The 23,531-nt window shown below is 43.4% G+C and overlaps 1 protein-coding gene and 1 long non-coding RNA gene across 4 annotated transcripts in view; one reads left to right on the top strand and one right to left on the bottom strand.

The window, feature by feature from the left end:
* LOC137371423 (high affinity choline transporter 1-like) overlaps positions 1-23,531 on the top strand; it is a 59,526-nt gene that overhangs the window by 3,666 nt on the left and 32,329 nt on the right. Inside the window, exons 3-6 of one of the 3 annotated variants that reach the window (XM_068034001.1) lie at positions 8,861-8,974; positions 16,019-16,174; positions 16,281-16,429; positions 22,525-22,668. In XM_068034001.1, the coding sequence (XP_067890102.1) occupies positions 8,861-8,974; positions 16,019-16,174; positions 16,281-16,429; positions 22,525-22,668 (563 nt within the window). The remainder of the gene's footprint in view (positions 1-8,860; positions 8,975-16,018; positions 16,175-16,280; positions 16,430-22,524; positions 22,669-23,531) is intronic. The other 2 variants (XM_068034002.1, XM_068034003.1) reach the window with 2 other exon arrangements.
* The window catches only part of LOC137371425 (uncharacterized), an 84,059-nt gene continuing 72,924 nt past the window's right edge, over positions 12,397-23,531 (bottom strand). Inside the window, exon 3 of the long non-coding RNA XR_010975222.1 lies at positions 12,397-12,872. This is a non-coding gene — a long non-coding RNA (uncharacterized lncRNA). The remainder of the gene's footprint in view (positions 12,873-23,531) is intronic.

Here is a 23,531-nt window from a genome sequence, read left to right as displayed (position 1 = left end):
ATAAGGTCAGAAATGGGGATGTTCGTTGACGATTGCACAGTGTTCAATACCATTCACAACTCCTCAGATAGTGAAGCAGTCCATGCCCTACATGCAGCACAACTTAGACAACATTCTGTCTTTGATAAGTGGCAAGTAACATTCATGTCATATAAGTGCCAGGCAATGACCATCTCCAAAATGGCTAACCAATTTACCTTGGCATATATTAGCATTACCGTCGTGAATCCCCCAATATAAACATTCGAGGGGTTACTATTGACCAGAAATTTAACTAGGCCAGTCACAGAAATATTGTGGTGACAAAAACAGGTCAGAGGCTGGGAATTCTCCAGGGCGTGGCTCACCTCCTGACTCCCTCAAGCCTTTTCACTCCCTTCAAGCCATAAGTCAGGATTATGATAAAATACTCTCCACTTGCCTAGATGGTTGCAGCTCCAACAACAGTCAGGAAGGTCAGAACCAGCAAGGAGAAAACAGCCCATTTGATCTGCACCCCATGCGCCACCTTAAACATTCACTCCTTCCACCACCAGCACACAGTGTGCACCATCTACAAGAAACACTGCAGCAACTTGCCAAAACCTCTTTGACAGCACCTCCCAAACCCACAACCTCCAACACCTAGAAGGACAAGAGTAGCAGGCACATGGGAACACCACCACCTGCAAGTTCCCCTCCAGGTCACATCCTTGGAGGATTCCAGAGGTAACATTGTGGTGGCAGGAAGGGAAGACATTCCTCGAGATGCTCTGGCTATGATTGGACAGCTAAGAATAGAACCAAATAAAGGAAATTTCACTGTCCTCGAACATTGTAAAGGCTTTGGAGGAGATTGGTTTGGTTGGCCATGTCAAAGGCTGCAGAGAAGTCAAGAAGGAAATCATTCTAATGGCCCAAGAATGTGAACACATCGTCCTGTATCAGTTATGCATGCTCTATAATGATCTTCTCAATCATCCTTTCCCTAATATGTCCATTTCCTCAGTGATGCAAAGTTACTCATAGCCACCCTTCTCTTGGTGGCTGAAACTGTCCACCTTATACTTATCCAACACTGTAAGTATCTGTTGAACAGTTCCATTAACTCATGGGTTCTTTGAGCACTTGAGCCCTGTCTCCCTCTGCTGCACCTGCTTCTTTCTTTTTATACTATCCCTCTGTCATGACATGTCTAGCACTGCCTCTTAGCTGAACACAGTTTGGAGAGTAAGATCCAGAAACCCCTCATCTTCTCACAACAATCAAACTCCTCTTACACATCTATTAATTATAGAGAAAAAAAAGTCTTGTCCATTGGCACCTCAAGCCTGAACTCCCTTTTAGGCTGAACTTCATTGTGTTTACATACTCTCCATTAGCCTCTAGTGGTCTAGGAAAACATTGCATGGAAGAGACAATACCATATGCCAAAGGATTTGAACAAATGTGGCATACAGCCCAGTTAAGCTATTTTAATAGAGGGTCAGTCTTTTTTATTGTATGAAATACTGTTGGAGTGAAGGATTGATAACAGGGTCCTAACTTCCTGGAGGGCCACTCTACCTGGTGGAATAGCAGCATAGTAGTCTGGTAGAATGGACAGGTTCAGACGCCATCCTAAATTATGGGAAAATTATCATTTACATTTGTGGGACAGGCACATCGCGCTTCAATGGAACCCATCCTGAATATTTGGCAGAGATGCTCCATAGGTGTAGAGAAGGCCAAAGAAGGGCCCATTAAAAATCTTTTTTAAATCTTCTGTAGAGCAAGTGGAGCTCTTAACAAATGCAAACAGTCCTCTCATTGATTGGCTACCTTTCCAAACAAAGGAAAGGGTGCCACACTCATGCAAGGGGAAATTATGAACTACAAAACGCCAACCTAGTGGCCAACTTAGCTAAAAGCGATTCGCTAAGGCCAGAGTGACCTACTTAGGACATATTGTAGGCCAAAAGGTCAGTGTTGCCAAGGTACAAGCCCTGATAGATTTCCCCATTCCCAAGACTAAGAGCGATTCCTGGGGATATGTGGTTTCTACAGAACATTTATCCCTAACTTCAGCATCCTAGCTGTCCCATTGACCAATGTATTCAAGAAAAATGTTAAGATAGTGTGGTCAGAATGGTGCCAGGTGACTTTTGAAAGGTTGGAGGCTATTTGATGAATGAACCCATATTAGCTGCCCCAAATTATAACAGGTCCTTTAAGGTGGCTATTGACATGAGCGATGTAGGAGTAGGAACGGTCTTACTCCAGGAAGATGATTCAGGCATCGAGATGCCAATTAGCTACTTTTTGAAAAAATTAAATAAACATCGGCGTAAATGTTCCACCATAGAAAGGAAGGCATTGGGACTTCTGTTAGCCCTTCAACATTTCGAGCTCTATGTTAATAACAGACACAGGGACATTCTGTAGTACACTGACCACAACACACTAACCTTCTTAGAGAAATTAAAAGTCAACAATGCCAGGCTGTTCAGATGGAGTTTACTTCTCCAGCTGTTTAACTTGAAAATTATGCACATAGCTGACAAAAAACAATGTTATTGTGGATGTCCTCTGTCCAGAATTTAAACAATGTGCCACCAATAAACTATGAAAGGCTAGTGACAGTAAACCTGAGGAATGCATGTGAGGAATGTATGTAGATGTGTGCTATTGTGTGTTTTCATTTTTTTCTTTCTAAAAACAACAAAATATAAAATACCAAGGAATTTCATTTTTTTCCTTTTTGCGGGGAGGTGTCATGCTCACGCAAGGAGAAATTATGAATTATAAAATGAACCAATGAATTGAACTCAAAATGGACACATTTTGCTGCAAAACAAGATGGAGGAAGAGGTCAGGTGACCTCCCCTGTACTGTGAATAACCAAGGTAACTGATGGACCCCTGAACCAAATCACCAATCTACACAAAAAGCAGGACAAATCCAACCCGGCCAATTACCGCCCCATCAGTCTACTGTCAATCATCAGTAAAGTGATGGATGGTGTCGTCGACAGTGCTATCAAGTGGCACTTGCTTAGCAATAGCCTGCTCACTGACGCTCAGTTTGGGTTCTGCCAGGGCCACTCAGCTCCTGACCTCATGGGTTTGAACATGGCCGAAAGAGCTGAACTCCAGAGGCGAGGTGAGAGTGACTGCACTTGACATCAAGGCAGCATTTGACCGAGTATGGCATCAAGGAGACCTAGCAAAACTGGAGTCAATGGGAATAAGGGGGAAAACTCTCCGCTGGTAGGAGTCATACCTATTGCAAAGGAAGATAGTTGTGGTTGTTGGAGGTCAATCATCTCAGCTCCAGGACATCACTGCAGGAGTTCCTCAGGGTAGTGTCCTAGGCCCAACCATCTTCAGCTGCTTCATAAATTACCTTCCTTCAATCATAAGGTCAGAAGTTGAGCTGTTCACTGATGATTGCACGATGTTCAGCATCATTCGCAACTCCTCAGATACCGAAGCAATCCATGTAGAAATGCAGCAAGACCTGGACAATATCCAGGCTTGGTCTGTTAAGTGGCAAGTAACATGCATGCCATACAAGTGCCAGGCAATGACCATCTTTAACAAGAGAGAATCTAACCATTTACCCTTGGCATTCAATGGCATTACGATCACTGAATCCCCTACTATCAACATCCTGGGGGTTACCATTGACCAGAAACTGAACTGGAGTGGCCATATAAATACTGTGGCTACAAGAGCAGGTCAGAGGCTAAGAATCCTGCTGTGAGTAGCTCACCTCCTGACGCCCCAAAGCCTGTCCACTATCTACAAGGCACAAGTCAGGAGTGTGATGGAATAGTCTCCTCTTGCCTGAATGGGTGCAGCTCCAGCAACACTCAAGAAGCTCAACACCATCCAGGACAAAGCAGCCCACTTGATTAGCACCCTATTGTCATGCTCGGCCCCCACCTGCCAAGAATGAGGCACATTATGTTTGTCAGGAACACTGATTTTAAACTGTTGCTGGAGCAAGAAAATGACTTGTTAACCAGATTAACCATGGCTGGAGAAAACATTTGTGTATGAACGGATGGTGCTTGTGTAGACAAAGGACCATTCCCTGACACATTCAGCCCACAATGGATGTCGATCACCGGACAGTGAGTTGATAGGGGAAGTGCATTCCAGGGCCTCCTGCGGTGATGCACTCCACAGGGGTCAGGACTGATTGGATCAGCTGGTCACATGACTAACTGACTGTTCCAGGGGCTTTTTTGAACTAGGCACAGAGAGTTTGAACTCAGAGAAAGACTATTTGCTCCTGAACTGAGAAGATCTCCCCTGTCTGCTCCCATCTCTTTCTCACAAGCCTCTGAATCCACTGAAGGCATATGAACTCCAAGAGAGTTGGGCGGCACAGTGGCGCGGTGGTTAGCACCGCAGCCTCACAGCTCCAGTGACCCGGGTTCAATTCTGGGTACTGCCTGTGTGGAGTTTGCACGTTCTCCCTGTGTCTGTGTGGGTTTTTGCCAAGTACTCCAGTTTCCTCCCACCACCAAAAGACTTGCAGGTTGATAGGTAAATAGGCCATTATAAATTGCCCCTAGTATAGGTAGGTGGTAGGAGAATATAGGGACAGGTGGGGATGTGGTAGGAATATGGGATTAGTGTAGGATCAGTATAAATGGGTGGTTGATGGTCGGCACAGACTCAGTGGGCCGAAGGGCCTGTTTCAGTGCTATATCTCTAAGAAAAAAAATAAGAGAAAAGTCTCCTACAACAAACAAGATTTAAGAAGAATACTGCGCCCCAAAGAAAAGCAAGATCTACCTACAATCAAGGACTCTACAGTGAGCTCGAAGAACCGTAACAAACACTCTTCAGATATTGCCTCAAACTTTTCCACTTTATTTTTCTTCTGCTCTTTTCTGTCTCTATTTGCATGTGTGTATTGCGTATGCATGCTCGCATGGGCACATCGTGTATCCATAGGCATTAACCGAATTAGAGTTTAAGTTTAATAAATTTCAACTTTTCTTCTTTAAACGTGAGAAAACCTGTTTGTGCTAGTTTCTTTGCCTTATAATTGGAAAGTGGTGAACAAGGATTCACCAAGGGGGAACTAAAAACACAATGTGTTTAAAATTAAACCCTGTTATGATAGGACCAGGTGAATGTTGATAGGGACCCCTAGACACCTTTCTCACCTGGTCGTAACACCATCCATAAACATTCACTCCCTCCACCACCGATGCACAGTGGCACTGATGCACTGTAGCAACGTATCAAGGCTCCTTCAACAGTTCCTTCACAGCACCTTCCAAACCTGCAACCTCTACCACCTAGAAAGACAAGAGCAGCAGTTCATGGGAACCCCACCACCTGCAGGTTCCTCTCCAAGCCACACACCCTGCTGACTTGGAACTGTATTCCCGTTCCTTCAGTGTCGCTGGGACAAAATCCTCTAACTCCCTTCTCAACAGCACTGGGTGTACCGACATGACATGGATTGCAGCGGTTCAAGAAGGCAGCTCACCACCACCTTCTCAAGGGCAATAAATGCTGGCCTTGTCAGCGACACCCACATCCCATGAACGAATAAAAAAATTGTCCGGTCAAGTGTTGAAGAAAGCAGTAGAAATGTAAATAGCCGATTCAATGTTAATGGCTACCCTTCTTCAACAAGTTGGGCTAATAGTGACTTTGCAGACATGGCGACTCAAACTCAGGACAATGGGTACGAAAAATACCACTTTATCAATCTGGCATAGAGTTGAGTAACATCCAAACCCAATGTCGAACAATGGCCACACCATCAAATACTATTTATGAAAACACAATGGGAGAAAAATGTGGGTCACCTGACAGAATCCAAGTGTCTGACAAGGAGTTTTTGATAAGAGACATTTTCTGTGCAGAAAGTCAGAAGTCAGAAGGAGGAGAGACCCAATCCGGCAAGAATTCGACCCTGTTAGAATACCATCTTAAAACTACCTAGATACAGAGATGAAAGATGACCTTGAAAGTCCTTACCTGAGAAATAGTAACAGGATTTTTTTGCCTTGAACTGTGACTGTGATTTAATCAAAGAAATCTGCAGCAAACCATTCGTCCACCTGAAACTTTCAAAAGTCTGACTTCAGTAAAGTAGGAAAAAGGAAAAACAGGCCTGTACCACTTTTAAATCTTCCTCCTGGGGAAACAGGCAGGGTTTCACAATAAACTCGTTTTAAAATCATCAGAGCTAAATGCATGCTGTCTTTTAATCTCTATCATTTCTTGTGTGTGTGTGCATGTGTGTGTGAGTGGGTGAAGTTGCAAATACTTTCGGCTATTGTGTAATTTACATTTATCTTTCTTTAAACTTACGAGAAAACATGTCATTTGTCTGTCTGTTGACCATTAAAACACTGAAGCGTTAAAACACATTTCTAATAAAAATGCTGTCTTCAGTCAGTTGAGAGGTGAAAAAGGGAAACCACCCCTATCATTTCTCACTTGTCTGTGACAAGAAGCCTTTGTAAGGCCTGCAGCAGAAATCATGCAAACTTTCAGCTGGCAAGAGTTCTCCTGAGATCTTATAAAGGTGGAATGGGTTTTAATTCCCAGAATCCCCCTCATGCCTTGTATGAGAGGTAGGGGCCAAATGATCTTGTCACAGAACCACCCGTCCCCTAATGACAGAACATAAGAAATGGGGTGAAACATTGTGTAATTTTCTCACCCCACTTTTAACTCCCTAAGTTGGAGTGCTCTGGATTTCTGTCTTGGTCAATAATAGTGCCCAAGCTTTCTCTGAATTCTCACCGTAATGCAACTTTCCAACTTTAAAGAGTATGATCCTGAAGAATGATATGCTGTATTACAACTGGTGGGAGAATAGAATAGCTCATCTTGTGGTTTAAGGCTATGGCCAAGAAATTGTCACTCCTCCACTGGTGCAAGTAGTCAAGTCTGCAAAAGAGTTCCAGACAGAAGCTGTATACTATTTACTTGCATTGACATATATTCCAAAAATTCTTTATCCCTTTTCTTTCAGAGCCCTTAACAAAGCTCTTAATGAGCTAAATTGGCTACCCGCCTCGTAGGGGCGAGTAGTCCTGCCAGCCCTGAAACCCACCATGGAAAACATGACTGGTGCCGGGAATGGAGTCGGGAAACTGGCATGCCAGCCAGTGCCAGTATTTTCAGGCCCTGTCTACTACCATTCTCAACCTCGAGGAGGCCTGAAAATTCAGTCCAATATCCTTAAACCCAATTCTAAATTTGCACAGCCTCACAGTGTATAAATTTGTGCAGCAAAAATATAAATCCCATTCTGTGGTGAGGTACAACTGCTACTACAATGAACATATGGATAAAGAATTTTTAGAATACAGGTGTATGTCAATCCAAGTGAAGGGTCTGTCTGGAACTCGTTTGTTTTTTCACTTTCACATCGCCTCTGGAATTCAATTCTTTTGTCCATGCTGTAACAGCATTGTAATGAGGTTTGGAGTCAAGTGGTCCTTACTGAGCCCAAATTAAGTATCGGTGAGTAGGTTATAGGTGAATAGCTGCCACTTGATAGTACTGTCAGTGCCTCCTTCCATCGCTTTACTGATGATTGAGAGTAGATTAAAAGGATGGTAATTGGCTGGGTTGGATTTTTCCTGCTTTTTGTGGGCAGGACAGACCTGGGTAATATTCCACACTGTCAGGTAGATGCCTGTGCTGTAGCTATATTGAAACAAGGAGAATAACAGACAATTTGTGCCCATTCCTACACATTCAGATCACCCACCCAATAACTCCCCAATATCAGATTCAGTACATCCAGAGCAAAATCCCTCTCTTAAACATCACATCAAGAGATGATCAGTGCAGCCTGACTAACTTCCCCACAGAACCATAATTAACAGAATAAAAACTTGCATTTATATAGCGCTTTTCATGACCTCAGAAGCTGCCAAAGCACATTACAGTCAATGAAGTACTTTTGAAATGTAGTCATTGTTGTAATGTCAGAAATTGGGCTGAATTTTGTGGCTGATGGTGAAGTCCCGTCACTGGGGCCAAAAGTGGGAGCCAGCCCTGCTTCGGCCAGTGGCGGGACCCAGGCCAGCATATTGCCGGTGGCGGCCAATTAAGGAAGGTGGCCTGCCCCCAACAGCTGCCAGCTCAATCAGGGGGCTGGCAGCTCAGCAGCGCCAGCACTAGGGGTGCCCACTACTGAGGCTGCAACACCAGGGAGAGGGTGCCTTAATGGCAGGGCAGCATCAGAGGGGTTAGTGTGGTTGGAAGCAGCCAGGGACAGGCAGGCAGGCCTGGAAATTGGGGGCAGGGGTTATTGGTCACCAGCCAATTGCTGTGAGGGCAGTCATTGTTGCTCAGGGCCATGGGCCATGGAGTGCCCATAAAGGCAGGCGTTCCTCCCCACCCAGAGCCGCTGGGAGTCGGCCAGATTTCACTGGGTGATCTTCCCACGCAGCAGTGGGCCCTCCCGATGGGGGCAAAATGCCCGTGGAGTTGGGAAACGGCCCTTAATTGACCACTTAGGTGGTTCAATTAGCCACACGGCAGCTGGTCAAGGCTCCAACTTTTCCGCCGCAGGCAATATGGCATGGCAGCGATAAGACATCAAGCCATTTTACCAGCCCTCCCACCTCCCAGCCTGTTGCCAATGGGCCAGGAAAATTCAACCCAATGATTTTATAATAATTTGAAATGGGTTGGCCACTTCATTAAAATTATTAATATGGGAATTTTACACAAGGATATTAATCAATGTACCTAAAGTCAAAGTGATCACAATTTTAAGCCATATAATCTGTCATATATATTAATTTAGGAAACTAGCAAATGTAGGAGTGGCTATCATAGCTACAGCACTAAATTACAGCAATTTCATATAAAAATCTTACTTTTGAGTTTACTTTTTACAGCAACTTGGGTCGGAGGAGGTTTCATCAATGGAATTGCTGAAATAGTTTATCTGCCGCAACATGGATTAGGCTGGGCACATGCAACCATGGCTTATTCTTTAAGTCTTATTTGTGGTAAGAAATAATAAATTAAACAGTACTAATACAATGCAAGATGAGTCCAACAACACAGATTTAAATGCAAGCAAAGATGCAACTCTCTTGAACAAAAGTGTGTGTGAACATGAACTTTGTCATTTTCAGCCAGTATCCTAAAGAAAGTATTAAAATCTATTACACTGAAGGAATTTATTTAACCTTATAAGCTGTATTGGTTTAAATCAAATAAAATTTCCAAAGCTCATTGGAGAACAAAAGTGCAGTGAATGATGTTATAGTCAAGATATTTGGTGTTCAAGGAGTTTATAGAAGATGGTGCAGTGGCACATGTGGGCATCGCTGGCTAGGCCAGCATTTATTCCCCATCCCTAATTGCAATTGAAAAGTTGGTGGTGAGCTGCTTTCCTGAAATGTGCCACTCCTTGGGGTATAGATACACCAACTGTGCTGTTAAGAAGGGAGCTCCAGGATTTTGACCCAGCAACAGTGAAGGAACAGTGATATAGTTCCAAGTCAGGATGGTGCATGGTTTGGAGGGGAATTTGCAGGTGGTGGTTCCCCATGCATCTGCTGCCCTTGTCACTCTAGGTGGTAGAGGTTGCGGGTTTGGAAGGTGCTGTTGAAGGTGCCTTGATGAGTTGCTGTCGTGCATCTTGTAGATGGTACACACTGCTGCCACTGTGTGTCAGTGATGAAGGGAGTGAATGTTGAAGGTGGAGGATGGGGTGCCAATCAAATGGGCTGCTTTGTCCTGGATGGTGTCGAGCTTCTTAAGTGTTGTTGGAGCTGCACCTATCCATGCAAGTAGAGAGTATTCCATCAGGCGCCAGACTTTTACCTTGCTGTGGGAGTGGATTGCCTGCCCGATGGTGAGTAATGTGAGGAAACGATCAATAGAAGAATGGATGAAAAACAAAATACTTTTACAAAAAGGATATGGTTATGAAAAAGGTGCAATGTCACTGAATTATGACCACCCATAGCTGATCAAATATTAAAATGAATTCTGCTACGCCAGTCATGTGGGCACCATCAGAATGTCATCAGCAGAGGACCTATCAATTGAATATTGTATAATAGATAGGTAAGTTGAAAATGTGGACATTTTCCTCAATTACTTTTTAGCCTAGGCAAAGATTCTGGGTTTTTTTGTAAACAGTAACCTGGAGGCAACCCAAAGGTTTACCATCAGAGTTTAAACACATTTCTGAGAGTCTCTGCCAATTCCAATGATATGCTGTTCATTACAAGGAATTGGTTTGATGCACCAAATAGTTCTTTACAATCTTATCATGTGTACATAGATGCACGTGCCATATATTAGGGAGTCAAAATTTGTCTTTGTTCCACTGGGTCTCTGACATTTCTGGGATTGAGAATCTGTTCTATTTGTCTTGGAAGAGTTGGAACTTCCCTCTGCTCTTATAAGACAAATGAGAGCAAAAAGGCAGAAAGCTAGGAGCAGAGACCAGCTCATCCAAAGTTTCCATTGTTTTGGCTGGGATTTTGTCCTGGCGATGGAGGTCTTGAGGTCTGGATAAAGCAATGCTGAGAACCCTGCATTGCCTCTTCTATGGGAGCCCACCAAAGCAGACAGCAGCAGTCCTTCCAGGGGATCACAGATCCTGGCACCGCAAGCCCGGACTTCAGAGAGCTGCCAGCCAATCAGAGGCCAGCAGGTCCTTCACTGAGCAGCGCCACCGCAAAGGCGGTGGCTGCTGCCAATGAGGCATCTACCCGAGGCCCCTTATTGGTGCTGGACCCAGGCCACGGGTAGGTCAGGGTGGAAGGGGGTCTGGCTGGGTTTGGGTCATGGGGGAGGGTCATGGGTGTGTAGCGAGGTCATTATCAAGGGCAGGAAGTTGGCTGCCAGCGGACGCCCCCCCCCCTCCACTTCCTGATGCCGGGTCTCTCATTCAGGCACTGACCCAGACAGGGCTCATTGCAGCAGCGGCAGGATGAAACTCTTAATTGTGCATTAATTGCCCAGTTAAGGGCTTTAATTGGCGGCGGGGCGGGAAGGCCGTTCAAATAACTTAATTTAGGCAGAGGCAGGAAGGTGGCAGGCTTCCCCCACCACTCCCCTACCCCCACCCCCGCCACCATCCCACCTGATTTTATCCTCTCCCCACCTCCAAACCTGCCACAGGAGAGAGCATAAAATTCCCCCTTGTCTCAGTTGGAATCAGGTGTATCAGTGCTGAGTAAGTTGAGTCATACCAGGATTCAGAAGGGGGAAAATGGGCCCCAACAGCTTGGGCACCTGAAGAGAGTGATTCACCATTTTAAAAATGTTTATTAAGATCAGCTCCTTTTCACAGGCAGCCATGCAAGAGACCATTGCTGGAGTTGGGAATATTGAGGGGATGGAGAGTGGGAAGCTAATATTTGAGTTTCATGGACCGTGATGTGCCCAAAGTAGCATTTGCGCCCATCGGTGCATTGTTAAAAAGGTGCCCAACCACTGGTCATGTCAACTCTGGTGGGGTCAGCATTGTGTTACGACCAAGGCAGGAGGAGTGCATTGTTTATTATAGTTCCACTTTTCCACAGGTCACATCGTATATTTAAATTTTCCCACTTACCAATTCTTCTTTGGCCTCCTTATCTCGAGAGACAATGGATAAGCACCTGGAGGTGGTCAGTGGTTTGTGAAGCAGTGCCTGGAGTGGCTATAAAGGCCAATTCTGGAGAGACAGGCTCTTCCACAGGTGCTGCAGAGAAATTTGTTTGTTGGGGCTGTTACACAGTTGGCTCTCCCCTTGCGCCTCTGTCTTTTTTCCTGCCAACTACTAAGTCTCTTCGACTCGCCACACTTTAGCCCTGTCTTTATGGCTGCCCGCCAGCTCTGGCAAACGCTGGCAACTGACTCCCACGACTTGTGATCAATGCCACAGGATTTCATGTCGCGTTTGCAGACGTCTTTAAAGCGGAGACATGGACGGCCGATCGGTCTGATACCAGTGGCGAGCTCGCTGTACAATGTGTCTTTGGGGATCCTGCCATCTTCCATGCGGCTCACATGGCCAAGCCATCTCAAGCGCCACTGACCCAGTAGTGTGTATAAGCTGGGGATGTTGGCCGCTTCGAGGACTTCTGTGTTGGAGATACGGTCCTACCACCTGATGCCAAGTATTCTCCGGAGGCAGCGCAGATGGAATGAATTGAGACGTCGCTCTTGGCTGACATACGTTGTCCAGGCCTCGCTGCCATAGAGCAAGGTACTGAGGGCACAGGCCTGATACACTCGGACTTTTGTGTTCCGTGTCAGTGCGCCATTTTCCCACACTCTCTTGGCCAGTCTGGACTTACCAATATGGTCAATCATATACTCTATTTTCCCAGAATAAAACAGACTAACCAGGTTTTTTTAATGAACAACAAAATCATCAGTTTATTACAAAACAAGGCTTAACCAGTAAAGCATAAACACACAGATTGAGATTTTAAAGTTCCCTTTTTAACTTAGCCCCTCACACGCACACACACACATACGCTGGTAACTGGAAAATTGTATTTTTTGTTCAGAGTTCTGTTACAGACAAATAAAAACACACTTGAGCTGAACACTTCCTCATTTTTAAAGAAAACAGATGAGATAAGTTGTGTTCTAAAAGTGGCATACAGTCTAGTTTCCGAATACACGTGGATGGATCACTGGGATCTTTTAGAACAGTTCTTTTCAGGCGGCACTGATAATTAATTTAGCAGGCTTTTCTTCAAAGATGGGAGGCAAGAGGAGTTGACACAGTGGACTTCTCAGGGTCTTTTAGAGAGGTGCTGGAAAGCTGAGCTGGGTTGTGGTCTTCTCTCCTTCCTTGGGAATTCCCTTCCCCTTCTGTAGACTTGACTCCTTAAACATGCAGCAAGAATCTGATCTCTTCCTCCATGACACTTCTTCAGCAGGCTTGTCCTGTCAAGGAGCACACAAATGTAACATCACTGCCCACATCTACCCTAGTTACCAGGGTTTCTGTTCTATTTTAACTTGAGTCATGTGACAACCAGTAAACGTTATTGCTAAACTAGTTCTTTCAATGTCCTCTTGATGACCCTCTTGAAAAAAAAGGTCCAACATTTTTTCAGTTTGACTATGAATTCCTTAAAAAATATTTTTAACAAAAACAGAAGCACTTTCATGACACCTTCACCCTTAGAAGAATGTAACACTGTTTTTAAACATGTTTCATTACAAAGTGTGGGGAAAATAGAAGATGAAAAATATCAAAACACATTTTCACACTCATACTCATTCACTGTTTTCTTGTAGTTAATACAATTCTACTCTGTACCCTCTTTTCATGCAGATAACTCAAAACAAAGTTAGATTCTCAAGAAAGCATCTGTAATAACATTATTTTTTGCCCGCAATGTGGATAATCTTTAAGTGATAAGGTTGTATAAGTAAACTCCATCGGAATAGTCTGACATTCTGGTTTTTAGGTTTTTCTACAAAGATTTATCACCAAATCAGCTGACAGCAACCTTCCAAACAGAGCCACCCAGTTGTTCCAAGTGTTCCTTCCAATTGTCAATGTAGACCAGCACATCATTTCGGTAAACCACACATTTAGGAACACTGGCTACCACTTGGTTCACTAGTCTCTGTAAAGTGTCTGGGGCCTCCCCTAGCCTGAATAGCATGATCCAGTACTGGAAAAGACCATCCAGTGTGACAACGGCCAATATTTCTTTAGCTCGGGGTGTTAAAGGAACTTGACAGTATCCCATTAACAAATCTATTTTGTAAGAAACGTGGCACTGCCCACTCTGTCAATACAGTCTTCCAAGCAAGGAATTGGGCAGCAGTCTGTCTTTTCTACTGCATTAACTTTTCTGCAGTCTCTACAGAGTCTGGTGAACTCCAGCTGCTTTGACCGTGTTCTATTAGGTGGTTCTCCAACATGTATCAGATTTCTGCTTTTACCTGGACCTGTTTCGCTGGACTTCAGTGATAAGGATGCTGTTTTATAGGAAAGGATTCCCCTACATCCACATCATGTGTGGCTAAGGGTGTACATCCTGTTTTATCCCTACAGTCTCTTTTAAATGCTGTGAGTAGCCTTGTTAGGTCTTCTTATTGTTCGGTATCTAAATATGATTTAGAGATACAGCACTGAAACAGGCCCTTCGACCCACCGAGTCTGTGCCGACCATCAACCACCCATTTATACTAATCCTACACTAATTCCATATTCCTACCACATCCCCACCTCTCCCTATATTTTCCCCTACCACCTACCTATACTAGGGGCAATTTATAATGGCCAATTTACCTACCAACCTGCAAGTCTTTTGGCTGTGGGAGGAAACCGGAGCACCCGGAGGAAACCCCCGCAGACACAGGGAGAACTTGCAAACTCCGCACAGGCAGTACCCAGAATTGAACCCGGGTCGCTGGAGCTGTGAGGCTGCAGTGCTAACCACTGCGCCACTGTGCCGAACAAGCCTTAACCAGTAATAAAGAAAAGCATAAACACACAGATTGAGATTTTAAAGTTCCCTTTTTACCTTAGCCACGCACACACACACACACTGATTAACTGGAAAAATAAAAGGGTTTTGTTCAGAGCTCTGTTACAGAAAAAGAAACACTTGAGCTGAATACTTGTTCAGTTTTGAAGAAAACAGCAGATGAGATATGTTGGGCTGACTTTTACCAACCCCTAGACATCGGGGCTCGTGGCTGGGGGGTGGCCCATAAAACACTTGCGGGAGCAGCCCACCACAACCCCCAATGCCGAGAAGGCCCTGCCGCAAATTGCCTGCAGTGACAAGGCCTCGGTGCAGCCCCCGCCCGCCGCAAGGCAGTGGGGCCTTCATTTAAAATGAATGAAAATAATTGCAGATGAACTTATCTGGTCCTAGCGGCCGTCACACGCCGATTCTACGGCTGCCAGCCGCAACTCGCGTGCCTTCGGAACTTCGTATGGAGTTCTGAGGCGAGACACTGGTGAGGAGGGGAAAGGACTGAAAATTTCAGGGCAGGAGGGCTGGGGGAACATTAGAAACCACTCCGATTGGTTGCGGGGATGGTGGGAAGGGGTTTAGGGTCAAAGGGAATAAAGTTCAGGGGGGAGGGTGGTGAGTGAAAACTCAATTTTTGGGGGGGAGATAGGACAGAAAATCATCTGATTATTCATTTAGGGGGCTGGGAGAGGGGATTGGAAATGTCAATAAAATTTTATTCAATTCTTGCTCATCCTTTTCCCTTTAAACAATTAAATGGCACTGAAGGTCTTGAAGCCTTTCAAAAATGGTGTTCTGCTTACACAGTGGTGCCGGACACCGTTGCTGAGGATGCAGCAGCTGCCCCCTCTACATTATTGGGGGAGGCCGCTCAACCCCCTTCATTTAAATGAGCCCCCGCACGAAATATTGCAGGGGTTCAGCGGCGGCACTTCCGTGTCAGAAGGCTGCCGAGTACAAAGCATGCTGTCGCCAAGTATGGCGCATAAACAAAATTCAGCTCCTTGTGTTCCAAAACTGGCATACAGTCTAGCTTCCGAATACACGTTGACAGGTCACTGGGATCTTTTAGAACAGCTCTTTTCAGGCAGCATTGAGAATTAATTTAGCAGGCTTTTCCACAAAGACAGGCGACAAGAGGAGTTGACACAGTGGACTTCTCAGGGTCTTTTAGAGAGGTACTGGAAAGTTGAGCTGGGTTGTGGTTTTTTCTCCTTCCTTGGCAATTCTCCTTCTATAGACTTAACTCTTTAAACATTCAATAAGAATTTTGTCTCTTCCTCCATGACACTTCTTTAGCAGGCTTGTCCTGTCAAGGGGCACACAAATGTCACTTCTCTGCCCACATCTCTCCTAGTTATCGGGGTTTCTGCTCTATTTTAACTTGAGTCATGTGACAACTAGTAAACGTTTTTGCCAAACTAGTTCTATCAGTGTCCTTTTAATGACCCTCTTGGAAAAAAAACTGGTCTTAACAAAAACAGAAGTACTTTCCTAACAACTGGCAAAGCAGAAGCAAAACCAACAGAATTGCAATTTGTAGGTTTTCTGTCCTTATAAATATAACAACTGTATTTATTTTGAATGCAGGTGGCCTTTTCTTTGTGAAACCAATGAGGATCAAACAATATGTCACCATGATGGACCCATTCCAGATAAAATTTGGCAATGCCATGGGCAGTCTCCTCTTTATCCCAGCTGTATTAGGAGATATATTTTGGTCAGCAGCTATTCTTGCAGCATTAGGTAAGTTTGAAAAGGTTTGTTGAATATATACAAATTATAGTATTTATTGACTAGATTATTTATTTTGAATCCATAATTTATTAACAATGATTCATATTTATTTCAGGTGCTACAATGACTGTAATTTTGGATATTGAAACCTACTTGTCCATCATTCTATCAGCTTGTATAGTTATAATATACACATTATTGGGTGGCCTCTACTCTGTGGCCTACACAGATGTGATGCAAATGATTTTTATTGTCATCAGCCTGGTAAGTGTTTACTATGTATTATCTGATTTCAGATCACTATAACAGAATAAAGCTATTGGCAAAGAGCTTCCTCCTGGATAAAAACAAATCAAACAACATAAAAGATTGTAAAAATTTGGGCATAAATAGATGAGCTCTATTTGTAACTATGGCCAAACATCAGCAGTCTTTTCAGTGCATTCACTGAACATGACATCCACAAAATTGTCCATGCCTCTAGCACCAAAATACTCATTTCATCCAATTGCAGATGTTTGGTGGGGGAGGGGGGAGGGGTGGCAGTTTCATTACATTGTGCTCAGGTTCTTAGGTTAACAGGCATCCATTGTCATATGAATCCAGTGTAAATCAGTTGACTAGAAGTGAATTAAAGCCTCATGTCTGCCCTTCTGCTGCAGAAATCGTGCATTTAATAAAAAACTTGAAGCATGGCTCATTTTCATAGAGTCATAGAGTTATACAGTACAGAAACAGGCCCTTTGGCCCATCATGTCCGTGCCGGCCAGCAAGCACCTAGCTATTCTAATCTCATTTTTCAACACTTGGCCCATAGTGTGTGCTATGGCGTTTCAAGTGCTCAACTAAATACTTCTTAAATGTTCTGAGGGTTCCTGCCTCTATCACCCTTTCAGGCAGTGTGTTCCAGATTCCAACCACCCACTGGATGAAAATGTTTTTCCTCAAATCCCCTCCAAACCTCCTGCCCCTTACCTTAAATCTATGCCTCTTGGTTATTGACAATTCCGCTAAAGGAAAAAGTTTCTTCCTATCTACTCTATCTATGCCCCTCATAATTTTGTATACCTCAATCAGGTCCCCCCTCAGCCTTCTCTACTCTAAGGAAAACAACCCCAGCCTACCCAGTCTCTCTTCATAGCTAAAATGCTCCAGCCCAGGCAACATCCTGGTGAATCTCCTCTGCACCCTCTCCAGTGCAATCACATCCTTCCTAAAGTGTGGTGCCCAGAACTATACACAGTACTCCAGCTACGGCTTAATGAGCGTTTTATATAGCTCCATCATAACCTCCCTGCTCTTATATTCTATGCCTCGGCTAATAAAGGAAAGTATCCCATATGCCTTCCTAACCACCTTATCTACCTGTGCTGCTGCCTTCAGTGATCTATGGAAAAGTACACCAAGGTCCCTCTGACCCTCTTTACTTCCTAGGGTCCGACCATCCATTGTATATTCCCTTGCCTTGTTAATCCTCCCAAAATGCATCACCTCACACTTCTCAGGATTAAATTCCATTTGCCACTGCTCCACCCATCTTACCAGCCCATCTATATCGTCCTGTAATCTAAGGCTTTCCTCTTCACTATTTACGACACTATCAATTTTCATCTCATCTGCGAACTTACTGATCACATCTCCAAGATTCACGTCTAAATCATTTTCAGGTTATTCCTCTGCAGGGAGGGAAAAATAAAAATACATCAGAATCTGTACTGAGTGATTTAAATCAAATACTCCAAAAATTTGCAGGCCAGGGAAATTAGCAGTCTTCAACCTCCCTCAGAAGTAATTTTTTCCCTCACCTTTTGTACTAATCCACCCTTGCACCTTGAAACTCCATTGGCTCTGCTCCAGTTGTGAATCGATTACACTCGATTATGCTGGTTGATTGCACAAATTCATAGGAGATTTTAAGCTTGGTCTTATGTTAATTAGCTTGCAGAGAAACATGGGTGAAATTTCACTTTGGGCAGACAGGTACAGTGTCAAGTGCATTTTAAACACAATTTTCCAATTGCAGCCATTGAGGAAACTTCAGGCTCAGAGATTATTTACTCACCTTCCTCTATTTCATGTCAACTATGAAGAACTATGTGGAAAAGATGAAATATCATTCTGTGGAAATATAGCTGTTTCGTGAAACTGCAATTTATAGAACTTTTAAAAAAGTTAAATGTGACATTTTTTCCATTGTTTGCATGAAAATATAATTCAGAATACACAGAAGCTCAAGTAACTGAAAACTCAAATCCCTCCCAGAAAACTATTGAGCTCCACTCCCAGGACTGCCTGTGTAAAGCACAGGCTGCTCATTTGGAACAGTTTTAAACAGTCTGTTATGTAGAAAAACTGACTTCACTGAACATGCACTGGCTTTGAAAAGTGAAATGTGCAAAAGATACGAAGCCAGCAGGATCTGTTTTTCAAAAATGGGCAATAGTGGGAAATAATCCATGGTGTAGATAAGGTGCTTACTTCTTTCCTTCTTCTTTCTCTTTTCTTTCATGTCATTCTCGTGGCATCACAGCCTCAACTGTTTATGTCAGTTTTATCTATTTCTATCTGTGTATAACCTTTGATTTCATTCTTTAGCAGACATCTATAATTTTTAGAAGGAAATAATTGACATAGTAATCATTTTTCAGGGACTTTGTAGTGACCAGAAAATTGGTCATCTGTGTTGTAGGTGGAAATCCAGTGCTGACACACTTTTACCTAGATAACAATCAAAAAGCAGATCTAAGCCTATCTATTCTGATGACTCCTGAAAGTGGGGAACCTGTCAGAGGATATAGTATAGATTTTCCTTCAGACAATTCATCCATAGATCGTTTAATTAGGCCTTTCTAATTATTCCCTAGTCCTTCAAATGATAAATGGGTTGTCATTATCACCAAGCTATATTGATGTACTACACATATATGTGACATACAATTATATAGCGATTACAATATGGAAACTATCTGTTTCTCCTAACCATTCTGTTTTCCATATTTATCCTCCACACGTGCCTGCCCTTTTCCCATTTCCCTTTATTCACCTTTCCTTAAACCACCTATATAACCTATTCTTAAATGTTCACATGGTCCCTGCTTCAATCGCTAACTCTGATTGCTCATTCCACAGATTCACAACCTTCTGTGTAGAAAGGTTTCTCCTGTTCTCAATTCTTAATCTCTTACATTTAATCTTATATCTATGTCCCCTTATTGTAAACTCTTCAACCACTGGAAAGTATCTGGTTGTATCTACTCTGTCTCATCTTGTCATAATTTTAAAAACTTTTATCAAATCATTCCAAAATCTCCTCAGTTCTATCCAACCTTCATTTCTAACGTCCTTTTATTTGTATTTCCTCATATGTGCAGTATCCATTGATTTCTCGCCGTTAATTTTTCGATTCCTTCAATATATTTCATTGAGTGTGGAGACCAAAACTGCACATAGTACTCTGACTGTGGTTTTACTAAGGTTGCATACATACCATTAAATCTTGACTTTTATATTCTATATCTGTTTCAATAAAACCCAGTTTTTCATTCGTTTTTTTGCCACCAGAGGCACTGCTTTTAAGGTCTTATGAGTCTGAACTCCCAGGTCCCTCTGCTCTTCCATATGACCCAGCTTTTCCCCAAAGTATAATTATTAACTTTTACTTTAGAAATCAAAGTAACACACCTCACATTTTTGCATTCCATCTTTTACTTTCTTGCCCATTCCACCATTTTATCATAATGCCCTTGCAGTTTCCTTTGGTCCTCATAATTATTTACTGATGCTTATTTTAGTATCATCTGCTTCCTCCAGAACTATATCCAAATTATTGATACACATAGTGAACATCAGTAGTCTCAGAAGTGAATTTGGTGAGGGCACTATTACCCACTTCCAACCACTCCAAGAAACCACCCTTAACTCCTACTCTCTGTTTTGTCTCTTCCAACAAGCTTTTAATCCAATTTACTACCCTTCCTCCTTATTCCATACATCTTAATATTCTCCAATAGTCTTAGACCATTTTACGTACTTTAGAAAAGCTAACAGGCTGGATCTTACCTTAGGCAGATGGGAATTCGCCACCGACTTTCACGTCAGTGGCAAACCTGCTTCCGCCTAGCCTGGGGATCCTGCATTTTACGGGTCCCCGAGCTTTAATTGTCCCAAGGCAGGAGTTCCACCCACTTGAGGGAGGAGGTCCCAACTCACTGAGCTGCCGGCCAATCAGCGGGCTGGCAGCTCTTAGTCCCAGCAGCGCCACCAGGAGCGGTGGCCACTGCTGGGACTGCAGCCCAGCCAACGCCATGGATCGTGAAGATGAGATAAGTAGGGGTTGCCTCACCAGGGGGATTGGTCCTTCCATGGTGAGGTTGGAATGGTAGTTTCAGGGGAGGGGGGCGTCTTGGGTCCCATGGGTGGGTTGGGAGGTGGGGGCAGCCCTCAATCGGGCACCCTGTGCCTGACTACTGTGGCCACCCCCCGGGGCGCGGAAAGGCTGGCGGCTATCACTGGGCGGCCTTTCACGTCCCCAGCACGCTCACTTGTCATGGGTAAAATACCCGTGGTGGCAGGCGAGGGCCCTTAAGTGGCCGTTTTAAGTGGCCACTTAAGGGCCTTGATTGGCCTCGGGCGGGCAGGCCGTTCTCCCCCCCCCACCCAACCGCCGTAAAGTTGACCGGAGGCGGGAGCAGGACGGGTAGGCCTCCTGCAGCCTCCCACTCAATTTTACGCCGCCCCCACGCCACCAACTAATCCGCTGGGGCGGCGTAAAATTCAGCCCAACATATATTTTCAATGTTCAACATGTGATTAGTGTGCAGCCCAACTTTAAAGGTACAGAAAATTTTGAAGTGAAGGGTATCTAACTCAGAATTGATCATAACTCTGACATGTTAGTTTATATAAGGTTCATATTCAGACTCTTGGGTAAATAGATATTACAGCACAAATATTTTCAAACATGCACCATAAAAAGTTCAATAAACTTTCAAATTGCTAACCATTTTTCTCCAGCAGAAATAATCTGCTGTTTTGATAATCTCTCCCAAAACTCCACCGTCCAGCATAGACTTGGTTGCAAAACCCTTTCCAAACTGACACGCTTATTACACATTCTCTCATTCTCTGCAGTCATGTTAAAAGAACAAGTTCTCTTCGATTCTCTTTGAAGTATGCTTTTACAATCAATCCTGTTAATGTTATCTTATAATTTTTCAGTTGCGATATGCAGTTGACAATGATGTTTGATAATCAGCCAAACCATGGCAAATTTCAGGAAATGAATAACAGGGATGCTGTCTTATTCTAGATTACTTAAATACAGTGACTTTGAATGCCCTTTAGAGATTCCACTGAACTCCTGCTATAACCGCAGAAGGAGTCCAATAGAACCACTGGAAAGAGAGTGGAACCCAATTGTGCCAGGTACCGGCCAATTGTGGGATTCCTTAATCAACCTCTACTCACCTCTTACAAAGCCAATCACTTCAAGGGGTGGCCCCAGGAGTTGAGCCTGGGGAAGAACTCCCTATGCCAGAAGATTGGAAGTCAGTATACTGCGTGCAATCAAGTGGACTAGCCATTGGATGGTTGCAAATGGATCCTACTGAGAGTCTCGACAAGGGAGTAGCCTGAACCCCAAAGAAAGGACAATTTTTAAAAACTAAAATCTGTATTAACCCCCTTTATAACGGAGTCCAAAGTAAAGGTTGCTGGGATCTCAGAAGAGCCATGGAGCCCCCAAATTGTCAAGCTGTAGATTTTTGCAGCATGGGGCAGATGTGCCCCAGAGATCAACCCATAATAGTCCTGTCGAAATTAGGTGTCTTCCTGCTGACCCCATAAACGTTGTGATCACACCCTGTAGCTTTCTGGGGACAATGTGTTACCAAGAGTCCACTGTAGATTGCTAATGTGAAAGTGCAGGAGGAACAGTCTTAAACTGTGCTTAGCCACTGTGTTTGACACCTTGTATAAACTGACCCCATTTTCTTAATTAAAGACCAGATCAAAGTACGAAAATGATTAGAACATGATTGACAGGAAACACAACGGGATTTATTTTGAACTTAGTTATATAAAGTATTAAAAATAACAGTCCAAAAATGACATCTCAATAAAGAATTACAATTTGCTTCACAGCTACAGAGTTACATTGACCTAAGTGCCCATCAAACTGATAACCATAGTTTGTAGATTGCATTGCACCATTTTACTGCATTTAAAATGCCATAAAATGTCTCTGGCTGTTTGACAAAAGAATCATATATAAAAAGTGTATTGGTGACTCTCTGAATATGTGGACTATGCAGGCAAAACAGGAGTAAATTGCAATTATTTAATTTTGTTTTCCTGACTAGTGGCTTTGTGTGCCTTTCGCCATTACAAATACAGCAGTTGCAGACATCAAATATACCGTAGTAAATGAGCTTTACCAGAGTCCATGGCTCGGGAAAATAGAAGTGAACCAGATCGGGCGATGGATTGATGATCTTATTTTTATGGTTGGTACTCTTCACAAATCAAACATTAGCATTAAAATGATTCTATTTAGTCCATAATTAAAATTGCTAAAACTTTTGTGGCAACTTTTATTGTAAAATTTGACAACATAATTGTCCACTCCTGGATGGCATGTTGATGTAGGCTATTAGTACATTAATCTGTTGTGCCACAGAATTGTGGACATAAAGTACCCCGCTCCCTTGCATTCAGAGCTATGTGTTTTACGTATGCCTCCAACATTGGGTCCTGAACAGAAGCCAGATAATTCCTCACAAGGAGGAATTTAAAATCAGGGAAAGGGAGCAAATCTTGGGCTGCTGTTGTACATCTCCTAGTCGCTGTATTGATATGTAATTGGTGGATATCTAGGATAAGGTCAAAAATATATTTCTGATAAACAATCCAATGACCATTGACCTCTTTTCATCCATAATTTTTGTGTTGCTTTCTTTTATCAATACTATAATTATTGTTCATTTGAACTTTTTGTTCTTCTGCCAACTAGCCTCCATGCACCATCCAATGTTGAATCCTCACTGTGCTATTGACATTCAGCATACATTCATCAATTCATTCTTTTCTGCAACTCAGGAAGATGATATGCTTACCTCCCTCAGTCTTAGCTTCCTCCAAGAATCCACATGATTTTAAAATCAAACTTGTTGTCACATAATCTTTAGTGTCTTTGCTCCATCTTTTGCCTTTGCAATGTTGGTAGATGAGCTTTGGCCTTTCACCTAGGATTCTCAGTAAAAATAAATCTGTACCATTTTGGGCAAGGTAAATGTATGGTTTGGGAAGACAGTGGCGTAGTGGTAATGTCACTAGACTAGTAACACAGCCCCAGGCTAATGCTCTGTGT

Source organism: Heterodontus francisci, chromosome 6, assembly GCF_036365525.1.
Source record: "Heterodontus francisci isolate sHetFra1 chromosome 6, sHetFra1.hap1, whole genome shotgun sequence".
Taxonomy (NCBI): domain Eukaryota; kingdom Metazoa; phylum Chordata; class Chondrichthyes; order Heterodontiformes; family Heterodontidae; genus Heterodontus; species Heterodontus francisci.
Note: the sequence above shows the minus strand (reverse complement) of the source record. Positions and strands in the feature narration are given on the sequence as shown.